At 42.1% G+C, this 19,263-nt stretch overlaps 1 protein-coding gene across 1 annotated transcript in view; it reads right to left on the minus strand.

The window, feature by feature from the left end:
* Positions 1-19,263, minus strand: part of LOC311588231 (murinoglobulin-1-like) — a 25,892-nt gene continuing 6,629 nt past the window's right edge. The window contains exons 7-25 of the mRNA XM_084765714.1: positions 18,805-18,955; positions 17,990-18,218; positions 13,736-13,862; positions 13,234-13,355; positions 12,700-12,751; positions 10,074-10,157; positions 9,653-9,829; positions 9,363-9,447; positions 8,387-8,543; positions 8,080-8,154; positions 6,975-7,155; positions 5,712-5,935; positions 3,868-4,086; positions 3,580-3,707; positions 2,491-2,581; positions 1,818-1,886; positions 1,219-1,321; positions 459-500; positions 1-147 (exon numbers count right to left, since the gene is read on the minus strand). Coding sequence (XP_084621840.1) covers positions 125-147; positions 459-500; positions 1,219-1,321; positions 1,818-1,886; positions 2,491-2,581; positions 3,580-3,707; positions 3,868-4,086; positions 5,712-5,935; positions 6,975-7,155; positions 8,080-8,154; positions 8,387-8,543; positions 9,363-9,447; positions 9,653-9,829; positions 10,074-10,157; positions 12,700-12,751; positions 13,234-13,355; positions 13,736-13,862; positions 17,990-18,218; positions 18,805-18,955 — 2,339 coding nt within the window. The 3' untranslated portion in view covers positions 1-124. The remainder of the gene's footprint in view (positions 148-458; positions 501-1,218; positions 1,322-1,817; positions 1,887-2,490; positions 2,582-3,579; positions 3,708-3,867; positions 4,087-5,711; positions 5,936-6,974; positions 7,156-8,079; positions 8,155-8,386; positions 8,544-9,362; positions 9,448-9,652; positions 9,830-10,073; positions 10,158-12,699; positions 12,752-13,233; positions 13,356-13,735; positions 13,863-17,989; positions 18,219-18,804; positions 18,956-19,263) is intronic.

A 19,263-nucleotide genomic window follows, 5' to 3' on the forward strand; every position in this document is an offset into this window, starting at 1 on the left:
GAACTTTGTATTTATTTACCAACTTGCTCAGTATTTGTATTGCAGAGACAAAGAAAAATGATGATTATCTTGAAGGTCCCTGGGTTTGAGGATTCCAGCAATACCTTCTCCACAGATAATAGTTTCAAGCATTTTGTTTCTCTGTGTCTGTGGAGAGAAGAAAACAACACACAGGATGAATAGGATGTAACTGGGTGCAGACAGCAGGGTTTTTTTTTGTGGAAAGCTAACTGGTGTGGGGAAGAATGGGATCCATCAGATTTTCTACTGTAAGTTACAATGCACTTTGCTAAGGAAGGCAGAGGGGTCTTCCAGGGTCAGTACGTTGATCCAAGGCTGTATATCTTTTTGGTTTTGCACAGTGAGAGGGGTCTGAGCTCACATAACAAAAGTTCTAGGTAGTTTTAAAGTGAAAGAGGTCAGAGGCAGGCTTGTAGCAAGGAGAGTTTAGGTCCCACCTGTGCTGCAGGGGGCGCTGTATTCAGCAAAAGCCACTTCATCTGGAAAACAAGAGAGAAGATCTTAAGAATCAGAGTTTTGATTGGAAAAGATTTTGTGGAGGACAGTTGATGCATTAGGACTGACCACTTTTCTCAATCAGGACCTAGATGATTGCTGAAAAGTTGTCTCTCTGGAGAGATCAGACACACCAAGTGAAAAGATTTTTCCTCTTATGAAATGACCAATTGACACCTTTATCCTGGGCCACTGAGATGGCTCAGTGGGGGAAGGTGCTTGCATCATACCTAATGACCATAGAGAGTTCGCTCTACCGGATCCATATGGCAGAAGGAGAGAACCCATTTCCCCAAATTGCCCTCTGACCTCCACAGGCACCTTGGCATGCCTGCCTCCCATGGAATAAAAAAAGAAAGGTGTAATAATACCAGAACTATTTACCCTGTGGGGAAAATCAGAGTGTGCTCATCCTACAGTGTTTGAGTAGAGGACTAGCGGCTATCCTTGTAGAGTTGTGGAATTTCTGATCCCTTTCTATACTTCTGATTCACACACACACACACACACACACACACACACACACACACACACAGAGAGAGAGAGAGAGAGAGACAGAGAGACAGAGAGAGAGAGACAGAGAGAGAGACAGAGAGAGAGAGAGAGAGAGAGAGAGAGAGAGAGAGAGAGAAAGAAAGAGAGAGAGAGAGAGAAACTCAAAAATTTCACGTGCTTTAGGGCCCTTCATAATCACTTGCTCACTTGTATCGTAGTAGTCATAGACTTTCACAATGGCAGGATGCAGGTTCCTTACTGGGATGTTTTGTTGAACGATGAAGGAGAAGGCCAGTGTCTGATTGGTCACCTGGGAAAGAGAACAATGATCCAGACTCACAGAGGTGGCCACTAGTTGTCTTCAGCGTGACTCAGTCCATGGTATTTGAAAGACAGTTATGTGTTGGATGATAGTGTGTAACCTCAAAGTCACTGTGCTCATAAGTGCCCACATATGTGGATGGTGATATGGCTTTTAGAGTAGGGACCTGAGGAACTGAAGTAGAGGCTCCCGGGAGTCTACACTGGAGGAGGTCAGAGGAGGGCATCTGACCCCCTGGATCTAGGGTTACAGACTCTGTGAGTTGGCATAGGTTCGGAAAATTAAACTCTGGCCTTCTGCAAGAGCAGTGAGTGCTCTTAACTGCTGAGCCAAAGAAAAATGACATGCAGTGTGAACAGAGGGAAAGCACCTCTCCAAAGACTTCCTTTAGAATCACTTTGCTCCTGTTATGTGCTTCCCACATAGACTCACCACGAAAGACTGGCCGCCTAGGCATGTCTTGGAAAGCAGAAAGGAATCATACCTGATCCACGTATAACAAGACATTGTTGTTGCTCACTTCTGTTCTGCTCACGTGCCCTGATCTCTCAAGCTGAAAATGAGAGAAAACATCTGTGTTACTGAAAAAGCAAAGTCCTCAGGGATGAAAGAGGAAAAAGAACTGTGGGATTGAAGGTGATGAGAAGGAGATGTCACCAAATCCATTTAAATGAATTGGGGAAAAAACCTTTTCCAATAAGAATAAAAATATGCTTAAAAAATGTGAATGCCACTCTACTAAAGGCCTGACTGAATGTGATCTGACTTAGTAATAGATATTTTAAAATTCTGTTTGAAGGTCAAAATCGCCCTGCATTCGATGGTACTTACCTCATATTCTCTGTGCATGCATCTCTCCCTGTACTCTGCTAGTCATCCTATCTTGTTGCTAATTTCCACAGTCCCTAAAACATCCAAAACCACATCTCCAGGATTTGACATTTAATATTTCCTTTGAATTATTTCTGACTGGGTTCATTGTGACACTTTATAAACTGGTGAGCTCAGACTCCTTTCTTACATTTCTTGTGCTGGCTGCGATCACAACCAATAACTACATTATTGCCAGCATCGCTCTGACACAGGTTGTCATTATTATGGTGGTGTCTGTAAGCTCCTGGCTTGAGGACACAGAAAATCCAAACAGGTCTACTTACCTTCTTCACTGTTGGTTTCACTGGAGTGAAACCAGACACCATCTTCGCATCAACAATCACCATGTTGGAGGCTGGGTGGCTCCCTGTGTAACTACAGACCAAAGAAGTGCATGGCAAGAGATATGTTAATACTTGGAGTTTACCTCCTTTGAGGTCCAGCAGCAATTCCTGATAGAGCCTGTGGGACTTTTCCATATCTTAAAATAGATAGCCCTTCTTGTCAGTATAAATAGTCCTGAAAAGGACACGTGCAACAATGGCACCTGAGCAGTGCATTAAAAACAGGTAGATCTGCAGGGCTTGCTGCCCAGCCAGCACCATCTGCTTGCCGAGCTCTGGGCCAGTAAGAGACCTAATCTCAAAACCAAGTATGTATGGAGCCTGAGCACTGTTGGTAAAGCTGTCTTCTGTCATACACGCACAGGCACACGTGCACCTTCAACCCCTATCACACAAAGCACACTGAGGTAAACAAGAGGACAGATCACACTGTGATGTCTTCTTTCAATCCAACATCCCATCAGAATTTTCAGTTAGATCCTTTTTCTAGCTATATTTTATAAGAAGTTTTTTGATGACTGTAAGAAGAACTGAATGTTTTTTTTTTAAAGAAATCTTTCTAGAAAAAAAACAGAATTTTTAGCCAGGCAGTGGTGGCTCATGACTTTATACTCAGCACTCTGGAGGCAGAGGCAGGCAGATCTCTGAATTCGAGGTCAGCCTAGTCTACAAACTCTGTCCAGGTCAGCCAGGGCTGTGACACAGAGAAACCCTGCCTGGGGAAAAAATAAGGAATTTTTAAAAGACCAGAAAGGATTTCTTTGTTGGTGAATAAGAATAGGCCATGTTAAGGTCTCATGGAAAAGAATAATGTATTATTTTATTATGATAGAGCCAAAGAAAGGAACCCTGGCAGCAGACTTATTAGAGATTAGAATTCTACAATTCATCATTGTTCACTCTGCTGAAGTCAAGCATCTTTTCTTTTTTTCAAGAGAGAAAACAGAATCCCTTCAGACACCTCTGACCCCACTCTGTGAAGTGTTCTAGGAAGATGGCGTTGTAGTCAACCAAGCCAGACACTCATACCTGATCTCTAGCAGGATCTGGAAGCTGTTTTGGCCTTGGGATTTATCACAACTTAGAGGTACTGTTTGCACGTGCAGAGCGAACGCAGACTGCTGCTTCTCCAGGTGCACATTGTATCTCAGCGTCGTCTGGTGAGTAGTGAACAGAAATACTTTACCTCCATTCCATTGTGCTTTGGATCCATTGCCCCCAGTAGGAGCATCATGTGTGCAGGTAGGCGAAGCGAGACCTTCCGTCCTGGGGAAGGAGGCTCGCAGCTGCATACCCAGCCCTTCCCCTGGGTCTCACCTGGGCATACACACATCCTTCCCCTGTCATGTCAATTTTATAGTCCCCAGGAATGTCTGGTAGTGGGACCTGCTGCAGTAACAGGCGATTACTGGCCTCCACTTGGAACTTGTGGGAAAATGTCCCTGATGATTGGATGGTCACCGAAGACGTTTTCTGACTTCTGGAAAAAGTAAGTGCTGCATACTTGGACAAAGCATGGAGAGCCACCACAGTGTCCTGAGAGGGTAAAGAAAACATTCGGGAGAGCATAAGGTCCAAAGGGCTCGAGCTTCTTCCCAAAGTTCATTTTAGCTGTGACAAAAGCATCATGAACTTAAGTCTCTAATTATTTTGTCTTTAGACTTCATTTCAGCCTTTAGTTTAGGGTACATTTGAGAATCAAAACATTCCCCTCATTTTCCACTTTACACAGATTGCTGTAGCATTTGCAAATCCACACAGACAGCAGAAAATATTTTTTAGACATTATTTCCCCAGGATTTATGACCTTTTTTCCTTTGTCCGCTATTCCCAAGGTGCTTCCCCCCATCGTCTCACAAAATCCTTTGCCTGCTCTCATCACCAAACCTTCTCCTGCACTGGGTGAGGAGTCAAGAGACACCAACACCATGACTAAGTGCGGGGTATGCCACAGTCTTATCAAACTGAAAATCTGTCATCTAGTGTTGCCTTTCACTGCCTTGCTCTTGGGTGGCATACTCTATGAGGGTATCTTCCATGCTCCAGAGAGCATCTCCCACAGGATCCTTCCTTATCCCAAGATAGCTCCAGATGCTACCCTGACTACAGAGACCAATGAGAGAGCAGAAATAAATGCACAGTGAGGGCATAGTATCACAATGCAGACTGTCCATCAAAAGAAAAGAATGAAAGAGTCGAAGTGCAAATGGTAGATTCCTAGTGTCATGAAAGGCTTTTTCTTTGTCATTTTATTTCTCTTTAGAGAAACCTTCCATTTCACTATATGTCTCTGAAGATTAACTGTGTTCTATATGCCCAGAATACCCAGAACATAAATTGTTGATATTATAGTTGATGTAGTTTTTTGCGGTGTGTGTGTGGGGGGGGGACAGATATCACCTCATGAGAATTACACTGACTAGATGATAAAGCAATTTTTAAAAAAGATTTATTTTTACATAGATAGTACTCTGCACGCATGTATACTTGAGCACTAAAACAGGGTATCAGATCACATTATACATGGTTGTGAGCCACCATGTGGTTGCTGGGAATTGAACTCAGGACCTCTGGAAGAGCAGCCAGTGCTCTTAACCACTCAACCATCTCTCCAGGCCTAAAGCGAATGGCTCACAGTCCTGATTGTTTCCAGCATCAAGAGGTAAAGCAGGGCATTAGGAGCCCCTGGCAGCTCGGGGAGAACCTGATGGTGATCTATCCATATACATCATTAGGACAGTCTGTCAGGAGAAGGGAAATAGCTGCATCTAAGGACAGCAGGACAATAAAGATGCCAGTTTGGTCCAAGGAGCATCTTTCAGGTACTCCACTTGCTATTCTAAAATGAGGGAATTACACCTAGGATTCTGGACACTCCAGGATTTTTGCCATTATTTTAAGTCAATGATTGGGTCTGAGTTAGAAGTTCTCAGCAACATAGGTCCATTTCACTAATTGTGGAATTAAGAGAACTCCTGTGACTGGGTACAGAAACCAGGATAATTTAATATAGAATGTATTATCCCTCACTTCCTACAGACTCAAAATACTCAAAAGCAACATTTCCTTGTTTCTTTTCCCCCTTTCTGCCTTTTAGTCATTCCTGCATCTCATGTTCAAATCCCCTGACTGCACGGGGACTCTGAAGGAAAATCACTCACCTGTGTGGAGGAGAAGCCGCCATAGGAATTTTCCTGCTTTGTGAGCCACTTCACAAGGCGCTTTGCCAAAGCCATGTCCTCAGGGCTTGGGGCTGGCTGGGCAGCTACGAGAGCCAGGAGGATATAGGCATTCATCTCCACTACAGGAAAGGGAAGCCTGAGTGCATACAGAGAATCCTCCGATCTCTTGAGTTCCTTAGGATATTCCCAATGGATGGAGTTGCCTTAGGGTAAAAATAGAGAAATAATTAAAAGTGTGAGTAGTCAAAAAAAAAAAAGTGTGAGTAGTCAGCACACAGACATGTCTACACTTAGGAAGAAGGAAGTACAAATGGTTGTAGTAAGTTGTAAATTTTTTCAATCACAGTATTTCAGATATATCAATTCTCAGCAAAAGACTGCAATTGGAGTGATAGGTTCTGCCTGAGAAAGGCTGTGGATAAAAATTTCTAAGATACTGACTAAAGTAAGTCCTTAATGGCAAAACATGGCTTGCTCAGTGTTCAGGCCAATGACTTAGTAAAGTTTCCCATTGGTTTCAAAGTTGAAACTGGAATAGCAAAGCCTTGAAGCACAGTTTCTTTTTTTGTGTCCTTCACAGTTTTTGCTGCTCCTGATATGTATATATGCATCAGAGAGAAAAGGTTAAGTTTTAACTGCATTTACCTTGGTAGGAACTGTGTACATTCTACTATGATTTTACAGTTGTTGATTTTGGTCACACTACTAGTAAATACTCTAGAGAAGGCTTTCATAGAGAAGAAAGACTAATTGTGTTTTTGTTTTTTTTTTTGAGACAGAGTTTCTCTGTGTAGCCTTGGGTGTCTTGGGCTTGTTTTTTTAGACCAGGCTGGATCAAACTCACAGTGATCCAGCAGCCTTTGACTTTCAAGTGCTTGGATTATAGATATGAGCCACTTCACCAGGCTAAATGACTAGCTTCTTTCTTTCTCTTTCCTTCCTTTCTTTCTTCCTTTCTTCTTTTCTTTCTTTCTTTCTTTCTTTCTTTCTTTCTTTCTTTCTTTCTTGTTTCTTGAGACAGGGTTTCTCTGTGTAGCGTTGGCTGTCCTGGATTTGCTTTATAGACCAGGCTGGCCTCGAACTCACAGAGGTCTGCCTGCCTCTGCCTCCTGGGTCAGTCTAAGGGGAAACAGCAGTGCAGTGTGCCACAGAGAAGAAACTAAAATGTAATGCTCTTTCCATACTCCCCATTGTCGGTCTCTGGACCAGTCAGAGAGAAAAATGACAATGAGACATTGTTACCTTCTTCAATAGCGTCATTATCCAGTGACTTCAGGATTTCCTTTCTCTTATCCTGGTTCCCTGCCAGAGTAAAAGCATAGGCCAGCAGTGCCTTGGTGTACAAAGACTTGTAGTTTTTCCTTTGATCTATTGTGTTCCAGGATGACTCTAGGCAGGTCAGGGCTTTGAAGACAACAGGATGCTGTTGGCAGAACAATGAAACCTGAAATATGTGAACAAGTCCCGAGCAGATCCTGGAGCAAACATGGGAATTTGTACTTTTCAAATCAATTTTTCTTTTTTCCTCTCCTCTCTTTTCCTCCCTCCCTTCCACTCTTCATTATTTCCTATCTTCTACTTGTTATTGATTATCTATCTATACTCTATCTTTTGGGGGCCATTCATATATATATATATATATATATATATATATATATATATATATATATATATATGTGTGTGTGTGTGTGTGTGTGTGTGTGTGTGTGTGTGTGTGTGTGTGTGAACTACGTTCCATTTGAAATTAAGACTAATAAGGACAGTAATAAAGACTGTGTTTTCTCTTTTTTTATTAATTTATTCATATTACATCTCGATTGTTAGCCCTTCCCCTGTTTCCTCCCATTCCTCCCTCCCTCACACTTCTCCCCTCCCCTATGTCTGTGATTGAGGGAGACCTCCTTCCCTATATATGTTATTAGAATATTGAGTCTCTTCTTGGTAACTTGCTACCCTTTCTCTGAGTGCCTCCAGGCCTCCCCATCCTGGGGACGTGGTCAGAAAAGGGGCACCAGAGTTTGTGTGAGAGTTAGGTTTCACTCTCCACTCAACAGTGGAGAATATCCTGTTTGTCGGCTAGGTCTTGGTATGGCTTTGAAGTTTACTGCCTATATTCTCCTTGGCTGGTGCTAAAGGCTATGTTTTCAAGTGGATTTTTGGACCATATCTAGTATTTCATTGAATAACTGGATGCTCATTAATGGAATCTGACAAATGTAAAGGATTGTTTTTTCTTTGTTCCTTTGCTTATTTTTTTTTAAAAACAAAACAAAACTGCCACTTGGCCTTAGGGAGGGTATAGGCTTTGCACCAGTTTAGGAAGCTGGAGAAGCAATGTGGCACTCACTGCATCTGGGAGGGAGCTCTCCAGGAGGGCGATGGTTATATAGGCAGAGAGGGTCACTCCTTCTTCTACTCCTCCCTGCAAATAAAAAGGAGGGAAATAGGCAAACTATACAGCAAGCAACCCATCAAAGATGTCTTCCCCGATCATGGCCAGTCCCTTGTATTCAAAGGAAGTTCTTATTCATGTCCTCCTTATTAAAAAACCACATTGCTCACCTGGAGGCTCCTTCCTCCCCACAGTAAGTAGTGTGGCCTGACTGTGAAGGGTTTTAGGTCACCATACTTATAAGTAGTTCAGAAAAGATCACCTTTGTGATTATGTTGTACATCCATCCAGACCACCTGAAGCAGCCGTGGTCCTGCTGCTGCTGAGAGAGCCACTTGAAGGCATCAGTGATGTGCTTCTCATCAATAAAGATGAACTCTCGAGCTTGGGCAAAGGACTTGAGCACAAAGGCTGTGAGCCTGACATGGGAGGGAAAGTGGGGAAGAGGAAGTTGTGTTGTGGGGCAGAACCAGCATACATGGGTTTCCAGGGCCCCACACCTCTAAGCAAGCAGTCTTAGGGTCTGTGAGTGAGTGCAGCTGGACAAGGTCTCTGGCTACTCCAAAGCCAGCATCTATTCCTGTGTTCTCTTGGATGCGGACATACTACAGTGCACTTTTAGGTGCTTCCTGATTTTCTTTCTCATTTCTTCTATCTTGTTTCCTCTGGTGTTTACTCAGTACACCTGCACCCTCACTTTAAGGGGTTCACCTCCCCACTTCTGATGATTTTTTTTTTGTAGTTAAGAAAAAAATCTCCTCTCCTAAATCCCTAGCCATATATATTATGCCTCAAAAACTATGTTCCTCTTCTTGGCTTACTTCCTGTTTCCAATAGCCTGTATTTCCTTTGTCAAGTGTTGGTTGTTTATATGTGTGTTTAATCTCAAAAATGATTCTTAGGTAATGCAAGGTCATGTGAAGAGTGGTAATTGCCTTTTAAGTCTCAGTGTGAGCATCTTTGGATGCTTAGCATGTGGATCCAGGCATTTAATGGTGAGAGATCATGGAAAGAAATGGAAAAAATCAGCTTGTTGTGTTCAGTAAAACAAGTGGTAAAGAGTCAAAGCAGATTAGGCTTGAGACAGTCTCATTTCGGCAATGCATAATCTGTGCTGCCTCCAATATGTGCCTCTGAGGCCCTGGCATTGGTTATACATCCATTAAATAAGTTGCATGTATAGTTGCCATGAGGGTCAAGGGCTCAACAAGGCCTGGCACATAGTGGACTCTTCTTACCAAGTGTTTCCTTCACGTTGGTCTTTATCCCCGTAGGCGCTGTAAGAGCCATCCTTGTGTTTGTATTTCAGCTCTGTCTGATAACCTGGAATGGAAGGCTCTGCATGTGTTTTAAGGCTACTTCTGCATCAGAGAATGGCAGGATAAAAGTCAGAAGCCAGAGGGACTCTCATGGACCTTGGCTGTAACACTGACAGAGAACCCTGCTCAGCTTTCCCCCTCCAATGCTAACCCCCACTTCTGCAGAAAACATTTACAAGAACAAAACAGGGGTTCTGAGCCTTACTGACCAGCAATGAGGTAGTCAATGGCCTTGGACTTGATCTTCTGGGTCAGCTGTTGGGTTTCATTCAGGTATTTCAGTACGTAGATGTTAGGAGCAAAACGGACCATATTCTGCTCCCCACAGCCATAGGGCATGTGGAGAAGGTTTTGTGTGTTTTTTAGGGCTGAACCCAAGATATCACCTGGAAGTGAGAGGTCTGACATCAGAACAGCCATTATCTTCAGGAACAAAAATGACACCTGCAATAGGATTGCTTGTCAATGAGGTGAAGGAATTTTTAGGGTGAGGTGTGCTGGGATAGAGACAAAAGAGAAAAGTTGAAGAATTGAAGTGTAGTAGTTCAGAAACCATATATGGAATCACGGTGGGGGAGGAGAACTGGTAGTAACTATTGTCCCAAATCCTCCAGAGATGGATTGACTCACCCAATACAGAGAAATGGGCTCTGGCTGAATCAGTCACCACTGTCGGTGGAAGCACCAGGGACAAGTTTTCTGATAGCACAGCATCTTAATAAACAGAACAAATGGGTAGAGGATCAACTCTGTTCTCTGCATTTGTAGAGTCCACTAAGGCCAGTTGCTTTAGAACTGTGCCTTGATATTAACATCACAAATCCACATTTCCTGGTACTTCTGTCTTGCCAAGCTCCACTGCCTCCCCTTCTATCACCTGTTGTATTGCAGCAAAGCATCTGCCCAAAATGAATGTCCGAGTCTCTGTGATCTGTGATCCTCTGCTTCTGTTGATGCCATATTTAGTTATTCCTGATTAAATGTTTGTTAAGGTAAATTGTGTGTGTGTGTGTGTGTTAGTTTGATATTAGTTAGTATTTTCTGGGACTAGGGACCCCCAGTTGAGAACATAATATTGGCCTGTAGGCAAGTCTTGGTGCATTTTCTGTTTTAATAATTGATGTGGCAGAGCCTGTCCCAGGTTGGGTGGTACCTCATCTGAGTTGCTGGTCCTGTGATATATAAGAAAGCAACCTAAGCAATTGAGGGAGAGCAAGACAATAAGCGGCATTCCTCCACAGCTTCTGCTTCAGTTCCTGCCTTCAGATTCCTGTCATATGTTCCCTTCATGAGGGACTGTGTCTGTGTGACTGAAATAAACCTTCCTCTCCAAGTTGCTTTTGGTCATGATGTTTCATCACCGTGATGGATAAGACCATGTGTGAATCAACATCTAGTAGAGAGATGAATTCTAAGCCAGCTTCTGTTCTTCCTGGGTTGCCTGGGGAGTTTTCACTGATCCTGCCCATGTTACTGTCATGAATGGCTTTCCTATGGGAGGGGGTGGATGGATGGATGACTGTAACAACTAAATATCAGGAGAGCTGGAATTGGCCAATGGGAAGAGTAGGGCATTTGTTATTCTATCCGTGGCTTTAAAAAAAATTAATCCCCAGCGACCCTCTTCATGCTCTCTCTTTCGTGGAAAACATTTAAAGAATGGATAAAGAAACTATGCTACATTTACACTATGGCATACTACTCAGCTATTTTTAAAAAATTCCCAAAGTTTGTGGACAAATTGATTTACCTAGAAATGAGCATAATGAGTGAGTTAACCCAGAAGCAGAAATTTTCAAATGGTATATATTCACTTATATCTGGACACTAGCCCAAGGGGCATGTCCCATGTAAGCCTTCACTTATCAGGAAAGTGGGACAGAAGGGAGGACATCCTATTGGGACTTTAGGCGAGAGAAGCATGGAAGAATGGGGAAACAGAAGGATCCAGAGGGTCCTGGAAACCTACAAGAAGAACATTATGATGCACGGATCTGGGTCCAGGGGTTCAGCTCAAACTATGGCACCAGCCAAGGACAATACATGCAGTAAACATTGACCCCTGACTCAGATCTAGCCAATGGACAGGACATTCTCCACAGTTGAGTGGAGAGCGGGCACTGACCTTCAAATGAACTCTGGTGCCCCATATTTGACCACGTCCCCTGGATGGGTAGAACTAGTGGCACTCAGAAGAGGGATAGCAGGCTACTAAAAAGAGGCTTGGTACCCTATGATCATATACAGGGGGAGGAAGTAACCCTCAGTCACTGTCATAGGGTAGGGGAGTAGGAGGAAAGCAGGGTATGGAGGGATGAGTGGGAGTATACAAGGGATGGAATAACTATTGAGATGTAATATAAATGATTTAATAAAAAGGAAAAAAACATTTGAAGGATTTTGCTTTATATGATGGTTTTATTCTACTGATTGTATTAGTAACTGTTACAGTAGTTTATACCTTTCTCAAAGAAATTTGCTTCATTTTATCTCTTCTGTTAACTTTCATGTAATATGGATTTTATATTAAATTAAAACTATTATTCCAATTTAAAATATCTTATGACAAATATGTTTTGAGCAAGCACTACACCAACTCACTAATACAGGTGCCAGCAATGCAGTTGTCACTTTGAGTGCACAAGTTCTGTCTATATGCCTGTCCCTCAGAAGGGGCAGTGAGCTTCCCCTTGTGTGATATGCTGCTATGTTTCCATTGCAATAGTCAGCTTCCAGCAAGGGGCAGGGATAAAAGAGCAAGTCATAAAAACAACAATTAATGGGAAATTCTATGCTGAGTACACATCACGATGTCACTTGGCTTATTTAGGGTGGGATTTACTCGTTCATAGAAGTCTTTGTATTAATTTTTTTATGATCTGAGTGTATATATACATACAGTCAATTTGAAGTTATTGTCTATATCCTCCCCATTTTCTTTTTTATGTTTCTTTATTTCCTTCCTTCCTTCCTTCCTTTTTTAGAAATTTTAAATTGTCACCTCTTTTTTCCTTTTCCCTACCCATAACTTTCTAAGCAGTGAAATGGGTTAGGTAAAAACATCTCTGTATTCCAAAGAAAAGGGCTTTGATGAGCTCTGAGTTCCCATGGGACTATGACTATACCCTTGACAGCTGCCTCAGGTCAGTGACCTTTATGAGGCTCTCGGTTTTGCTGTTTATTCATTTTTAAGCAGTTAGAAGGTATTTTGCATCCTGGTTTTCTTACAGGAATATTGCAAGAGATCTGTCCTCACCTGATGCACAGAAGAGTGAACTGAAGGTGTGCTCCTTCTTAATTCCTTCAGGCTTGGAAAAAAAGACAGAATGTTCGGTCAAGAGAAAGAGAAATTACTGAGTATGCAAAAACAAAAATGCTGGAGACATTTTTTTTGAGTGACAATTTCTTTACTTGTGAGGCCATGGACTAGAATCAGATGACTTAACTTTCCATCATATCAAGGTTGGCATAAACAAGAAATTTGGGGCCTGCCAGGACAAAAAGAAGTTAAGAAGGAAAGATAATAAAAAGGAGGGGACATGATAGGCTCAGAAGGAAGAGGTATAGCTCTAAGAAGATAAACTGGTATAGACCATCTTCCAAGCTTCAGTTAAGAGAAAAGGAAGGGAAAAGAAACCGGAACATACACGGATTTAAAAGCATGGGCTTACCACTTACTATGACATATCTCAAGGTCATATGTTATTAACTTTTGTTTTTCATCTACATATAGTCAACACTGCTCCACTATCTGGACTCAGCACACTGCCAGTCAAGGAGGTCTACTCACCTCAACTATCAGGACTTTGACAACCGTGTCCCTTTTCCCCATTTCAGGCACTGTGGGCACATCAGAGCCACAGGCCTCTGGGGACTGTCGTGCTTCTGCAGTCACAGAGAAATTCACATTCCCTGAAACACATGGTCCACAGGGTTGAGCTCAGATGTGCCAGAAACTTGCCATCCACCAAAGCCCCAAAATCTGCAAGGTATCCTCGGTCTGTGAGCAGTGCAAGGGCTTGGCCAGTAATTAAGAAGGAGGTAAGCTGGGCCAGGTGTAGTAGTGCACTTCTTTAATCCCAGCCCTGGGAGGGAGAGGCAGGGAGATCGCTGTGAGTTAGAGACCAGCCTCATCAACAGGGAGAGGTCAGGGCAGCCAAGACTGTGTGTAAGAGAAAGGTAAACTGACTGAACGTTTTCTCTCAGGGACCCAATGGGAAGAAAGCAATGTAAGAAACCTTCCTACACTCACCCTTTCTGGGTAAAGTCCTCTTAGAAAATTTTTCACTCACCTAAAGATTTGGGAGTTACCAACCAGGATTCAGTGTGCTTCCCATTGGCACAGAGGCAGTAAGAATCTTGATCTTTTGCCACTGGGACAGCTGTGAAATCAGGAGAGGCCTCCAGCTCCACACTCACCTGTGGCCCCACGGGGGAGGGGGGGGAAATTAGAAGAGATGTTACCATATAAGGACAGCACTTACGCATGGGAGGAGATAGTTTAAAGAACGTGAAGGGTATTTGTGTTAAAAAGAGATCAGGAGGGGTGCTTTGAAAAATCATGTGCCTAAAATGTCATGGATTTCATATCCACAAACATATCCACAATGTTATTCAGCTATCACCATGTCTTATCTACACAAACCAGTAGGGAGATAATTATATATTTTTCTATCTTTGTTTTATTTTGATGGCAGAAATATATTTACCGTACTAGAGTTTTAACTACTAAAGTCTACACCTGCCTCTAACAAAAGCAAAACCCACTGCCAACAGTATGCCATCTTCTCCTGACTAGAGCCTCATACATCTACATGGACTATCTCTTTCGATTGTCTACGGAGGCCTCATGGGACATCTTGTCTCTGTCAATACAGCATGTACTGTACCTAATACACCTAATACATCTTTTTTTTTTTTTTTTTTTTTTTAATACATTTTTATTAATTTATACATATTACATCTCAGTTGTTAGCCCATCCCATGTATCCTCCCATCCCTCCCTTCCTCCCACTTCCCCCCCCTACTCCCCTCCCCTATGTCTGTGTCTGAGGGGGATCTCCTCCCCCTGAATATGCTCATACGGTATCAAGTCTCTCCTTGGTGACCTATTATCTTTCCTCTGAGTGCCACCAGGCATCTCCATCCAAGGGATATGATCAAATATGGGGCACCAGAGTTTGTGTGAGAGTTAGATCTTCTTCTCCACTCAACAGTGGAGAATGTCCATCGGCTAGTCCGGGTAGGGGTTCAAGGTTTTTACTGCCTATTTTTTCCTTGGCTGTTGCCACAGTTTGCGGAGGACCCCAGGGCCCAGACTCGCCTGTAGTTTTCCAGGACCCACTGGATCCTTCCATTTCCTCTTTCTCCCAGGCTTCTCACACCTAAAGATTCAATAGGATGTCCTCCCCTCTTACCCATTATTCTGGTAGGTACAGTTTTTCATGGGGACGTACACCTTGGGCTAGTGTCTCGATATAAGTGAGTATATACCATTTAGCTCTTTTTGCTTCTGTGTGAACTCACTCATTATGACAATTTCTAGTTCAATCCATTTGTCCACAAATTTTGGAAATTCCTTGTTTTTAATAGCTGAGTAGTATTCCATAGTGTAAATGTACCACAGTTTCTTTATCCATTCTTCTGTTGAGGGACACGTAGGTTGTTTCCAAGTTCTGGCTATTATGAATAAGGCAGCTATGAACATGGTTGAGCATATGTCCCTGTTGTGTGGTAGTACATCCTCTGGGTATATTCCAAGGAGTGGAATAGCTGGGTCTTGAGGAAGCCCTATTCCCATTTTTCTGAGAAAGCACCAGATAGCTTTCCAAAGTGGTTGTACTAGTTTGCATTCCCACCAGCAATGCAGGAGTGTTCCTCTTTCTCCACACCCTCGCCAGCATGAGGTGTCAGTTGAGTTATTGATCTTAGCCATTCTGATGGGTGTAAGATGGAATCTCAGTGTCGTTTTGATTTGCATTTCTCTGATGACTAAGGAGGTCGAGCATTTCTTTAAGTGTTTCTCAGCCATTTGATATTCCTCTGTTGAGAATTCTCTGTTTAGCTCTGCGCCCCATTTCTCTATTGGGTTATTTGGTTTGGTGGTGTTTAATTTCTTAAGTTCTTTATATATTTTGGATATTAGACCTTTGTCAGATGAAGAGTCGGTGATGATCTTTTCCCAGTCTGTAGGCTGTCGCTTTGTTCTCTTGACAGTGTCACCAGCCTTACAGAAGCTTCTCAGCCTCATGAGGTCCCATTTATTAATTGTTGATGTTAAGGCCTGGGCTGTTGGTGTTCTGTTCAGGAAGTTGTCTCCTGTGCCTATGAGTTCCAGACTCTTCCCCACTTTTTCCTCTAACTGGGTTAATGTCTGTGGTTTTAAGTTGAGGTCTTTAATCCACTTGGACTTGAGTTTTGTGCATGGTGACAAATAGGGGTCTAATTGCATTTTTCTACATGTAGACATCCAGTTAGACCAGCACCATTTGTTGAAGATGCTGTCGTTTTTCCATTGAATGGATTTGGCTTCTTTGTCGAAAATCAGGTGAGCAAATGTGTGTGGATTCATCTCTGGGTCTTCAGTTCGATTCCATTGATCCACTAGCCTATTGCTGTGCCAGTACCATGCTGTTTTAATTACTGTTGCTCTATAGTACAGCTTGAGATCAGGTATGGAGATTCCTCCAGCGGATCTTTTATTGTAAAGGATTGTTTTTGCTATTCTGGGCTTTTTGTTTCTCCATATGAAGTTGAGAATTGTTCTTTCAATATCTACAAAATATTTAGTAGGTATTCTGATAGGGATTGCATTGAATCTGTAAATTGCTTTTGGTAAGATGGCCATTTTTACTATGTTGATTCTTCCAATCCACGAACATGGTAGATCCCGCCATCTTCTGATGTCATTTTCAATCTCTTTCTTCAGAGGTTTAAAGTTTTTTTCAAATAAATCCTTCACTTGCTTGGTTAGGGTTATTCCTAGATATTTTATATTGCTTGTGGCTATCGTGAAGGGAGTAATTTTTCTAATTTCTTCCTCTGCCTGTTTGTCATTTGTATATAGGAAAGCTACTGACTTTTTTGAGTTTATTTTGTATCCTGCCAATTTGCTGAAGGTGTTTATCAGCTGTAGGAGTTCTCTGGTGGAATTTTGGGGGTCACTTATATACACTATCATATCATCTGCAAATAGGGATAATTTTACTTCTTCCTTTCCCATTTGGATCCCCTTGATCTCCTTTTGATGTCTTATTGCTCTGGTTAGAACTTCAAGAACTATATTAAAGAGGTATGGGGAAAGTGGGCAGCCTTGTCTGGTCCCTGATTTTAGAGGGATTTCCTTGAGTATCTCTCCATTTAATTTAATGTTGGCTATTGGTTTGCTATATATAGCCTTTATTGTGTTTAGAAAAGTGCCTTGTATTCCCGATCTCTCCAGAACTTTAAACATAAATGGGTGTTGGATTTTGTCAAATGCTTTTTCTGCATCTAAAGAGATGATCATATGGTTTTTCTCTTTCAGTTTGTTTATATGGTGGATTACATTGATGGATTTCCGTATGTTAAACCATCCCTGCATTCCTGGAATGAAGCCTACCTGGTCATGGTGAATGATGTCTTTGATATGCTGTTGTATTCGCTTTGCGAGTATTTTGTTGAGTATTTTTGCATCAATGTTCATAAGAGAAATTGGTCTGAAATTCTCTTTTTTTGTTGGGTCTTTGTGGGGTTTAGGTATCAATGTGACTGTGGCCTCATAAAAGGAGTTTGGTAATATTCCATCCATTTCTATCTTTCGGAATAGCTTGAATAGTATCGGTATTAGCTCCTCTTTGAAGGACTGGTAGAATTCTGCGCTGAAACCATCTGGCCCTGGGCTTTTTTTGGTTGGAAGACTATCAATGGTTGCTTCTATTTCTATAGGCGAAATAGGGCTATTTAATTTGTTTATCTGGTCTTGGTTCAATTTTGGTAAATGGAATCGGTCGAGAAATTTGTCCATTTCCCTTAAATTTTCAAATTTTGTGGCATAAATGTCTTTGAAGTAGGTCCTTACGATTCTTTGTATTTCTTCGGTGTCTGTTGTTATGTCTCCCTTTTCATTTCTGATTTTGTTAATTTGGATAGCTTTTCTTTGTCTTTTAGTTAGATTGGCTAACGGTTTGTCTATCTTGTTAATTTTCTCAAAGAACCAGCTCTTGGTTTTGTTGATTCTTTGGATTGTTGTCTTTGTTTCTAATTTATTGATTTCAGCTCTGAGTTTGATTATTTCCAGGCGTCTACTCCTCTTGGGTGTTTCTGCTTCTTTTTTTTCTAGGGCTTCCAGATGTGTTGTTAACACCTAATACATCTTATGTAGAGTCCATACTGTTAACCTCTGTGCTGCATATGTTTAGCTAGAGTCTAGGAATTAAGCATTTGGAACCAGTGCAGATGGATTTAGTACAGTCTCTTCCTTCCTTTCATTTAATTCTTAGTTATAATTTACACACACTAATTATCCTCATCCCCTCTAGACAAGCTTAACTCAGAAAGATGCTCACCCGGATGCACGAAGGAAGGTAGTTCTGCACAGTGGCCCTGAGCGTGAAGGCTTCTCCACGGATCACAGAGTGGGGCATCGTGAGCTCCACGAAGAAGGGCTGGAAGGCTTGGAGAGATGCCACAGGGGAGAGGCCAAGTCCAGTGTCATTGGACAGGCAGAGGGCTCCGGCCTTCCATTCAGTGATGGTGTTAGGGACCGTCACTTCCATGTCAGCTACTCCCGAGGAGCTGGGGAGGGAGAAGGTGAAGCACAGGAAGTGAGCACATGTATTAGTTATTTCTGAGATGGTGACCAATAACCATGATGGAACGCAGCCCCGCTGAGTCCTTCAGAGGAGTGATAGGAAGTGAACAGTGTAAACAGGACTCCAAATGGAGAAATAAAATGTCTTTCTGTAGTCCTGTTTTCACAACTCAGATCATAGCCGCATGGCCCTTCAGAGTCTTTGTGTTATTGGAAATTGGAACATAGATTTGAAGCTGTCTCTGAACCCTATCTCTGAAATACCATACAACAACTTTCGACCTACACGGCCTACTCTATGTTACAGTCTAGTGGCCTGCTCCATGTAGGACTGCCTCACTTATGGTGTTCCTGAATGGTTGTAAGCATCAAAAGGGTACATTATAATTTTTATGTGCCTTTTTTCTGGGAGTGATGAAAATACATACATTTTATAATTGACGGGTTGATACACTGTTTTTCTTAAGTTAGTCATTTCCCTTGTTTATGATATACATTAATTAGAGAAATACTAGAAAACAAAGAAAAATTTCATACCTAGCCCAAATCATACAACTGGAAATTACTCACTTTACTGTGACTAAATCCCAGATCCAGGTTTCAGGAAAATATTTTCGAATGGTCTCAGCAACTGAATCTTCAAGCTGTGTCTTCTCATGTGATGGAGATGTTCTTGCTCCAAAGTGTGCAGGTGCAGGTCCTCCTGAACTCCTACGTAAAGCTAAGTACATGTGCTCTTTAACTCAGTGCCTTTTCTTTGACTGTTCTTACTTCTATTTGCAAGCCCTGGTTTTCCCATTACTGCTTCGTCTCTATTCCTTAGGGAATTCTCTTCTCCTCTCATGACACATCTACAAAAAGTTCTTCACAGTTCACACAGTGATTCTCTATTAGAGTAACTGTTGCATTTTTCTTTATTTTAAGGCAAAGAAGGAAGAGCCTTCAGCCTTCATCCTCCCTGTAGTACCAGCATGCACTTGAGCACATTTTTCTTAAGTAAGTTTGGGTTCTTTCTCTGTTATTTGGATG

Source organism: Acomys minous (genome assembly GCF_964271855.1).
Source record: "Acomys minous genome assembly, chromosome: 17".
NCBI lineage: Eukaryota > Metazoa > Chordata > Mammalia > Rodentia > Muridae > Acomys > Acomys minous.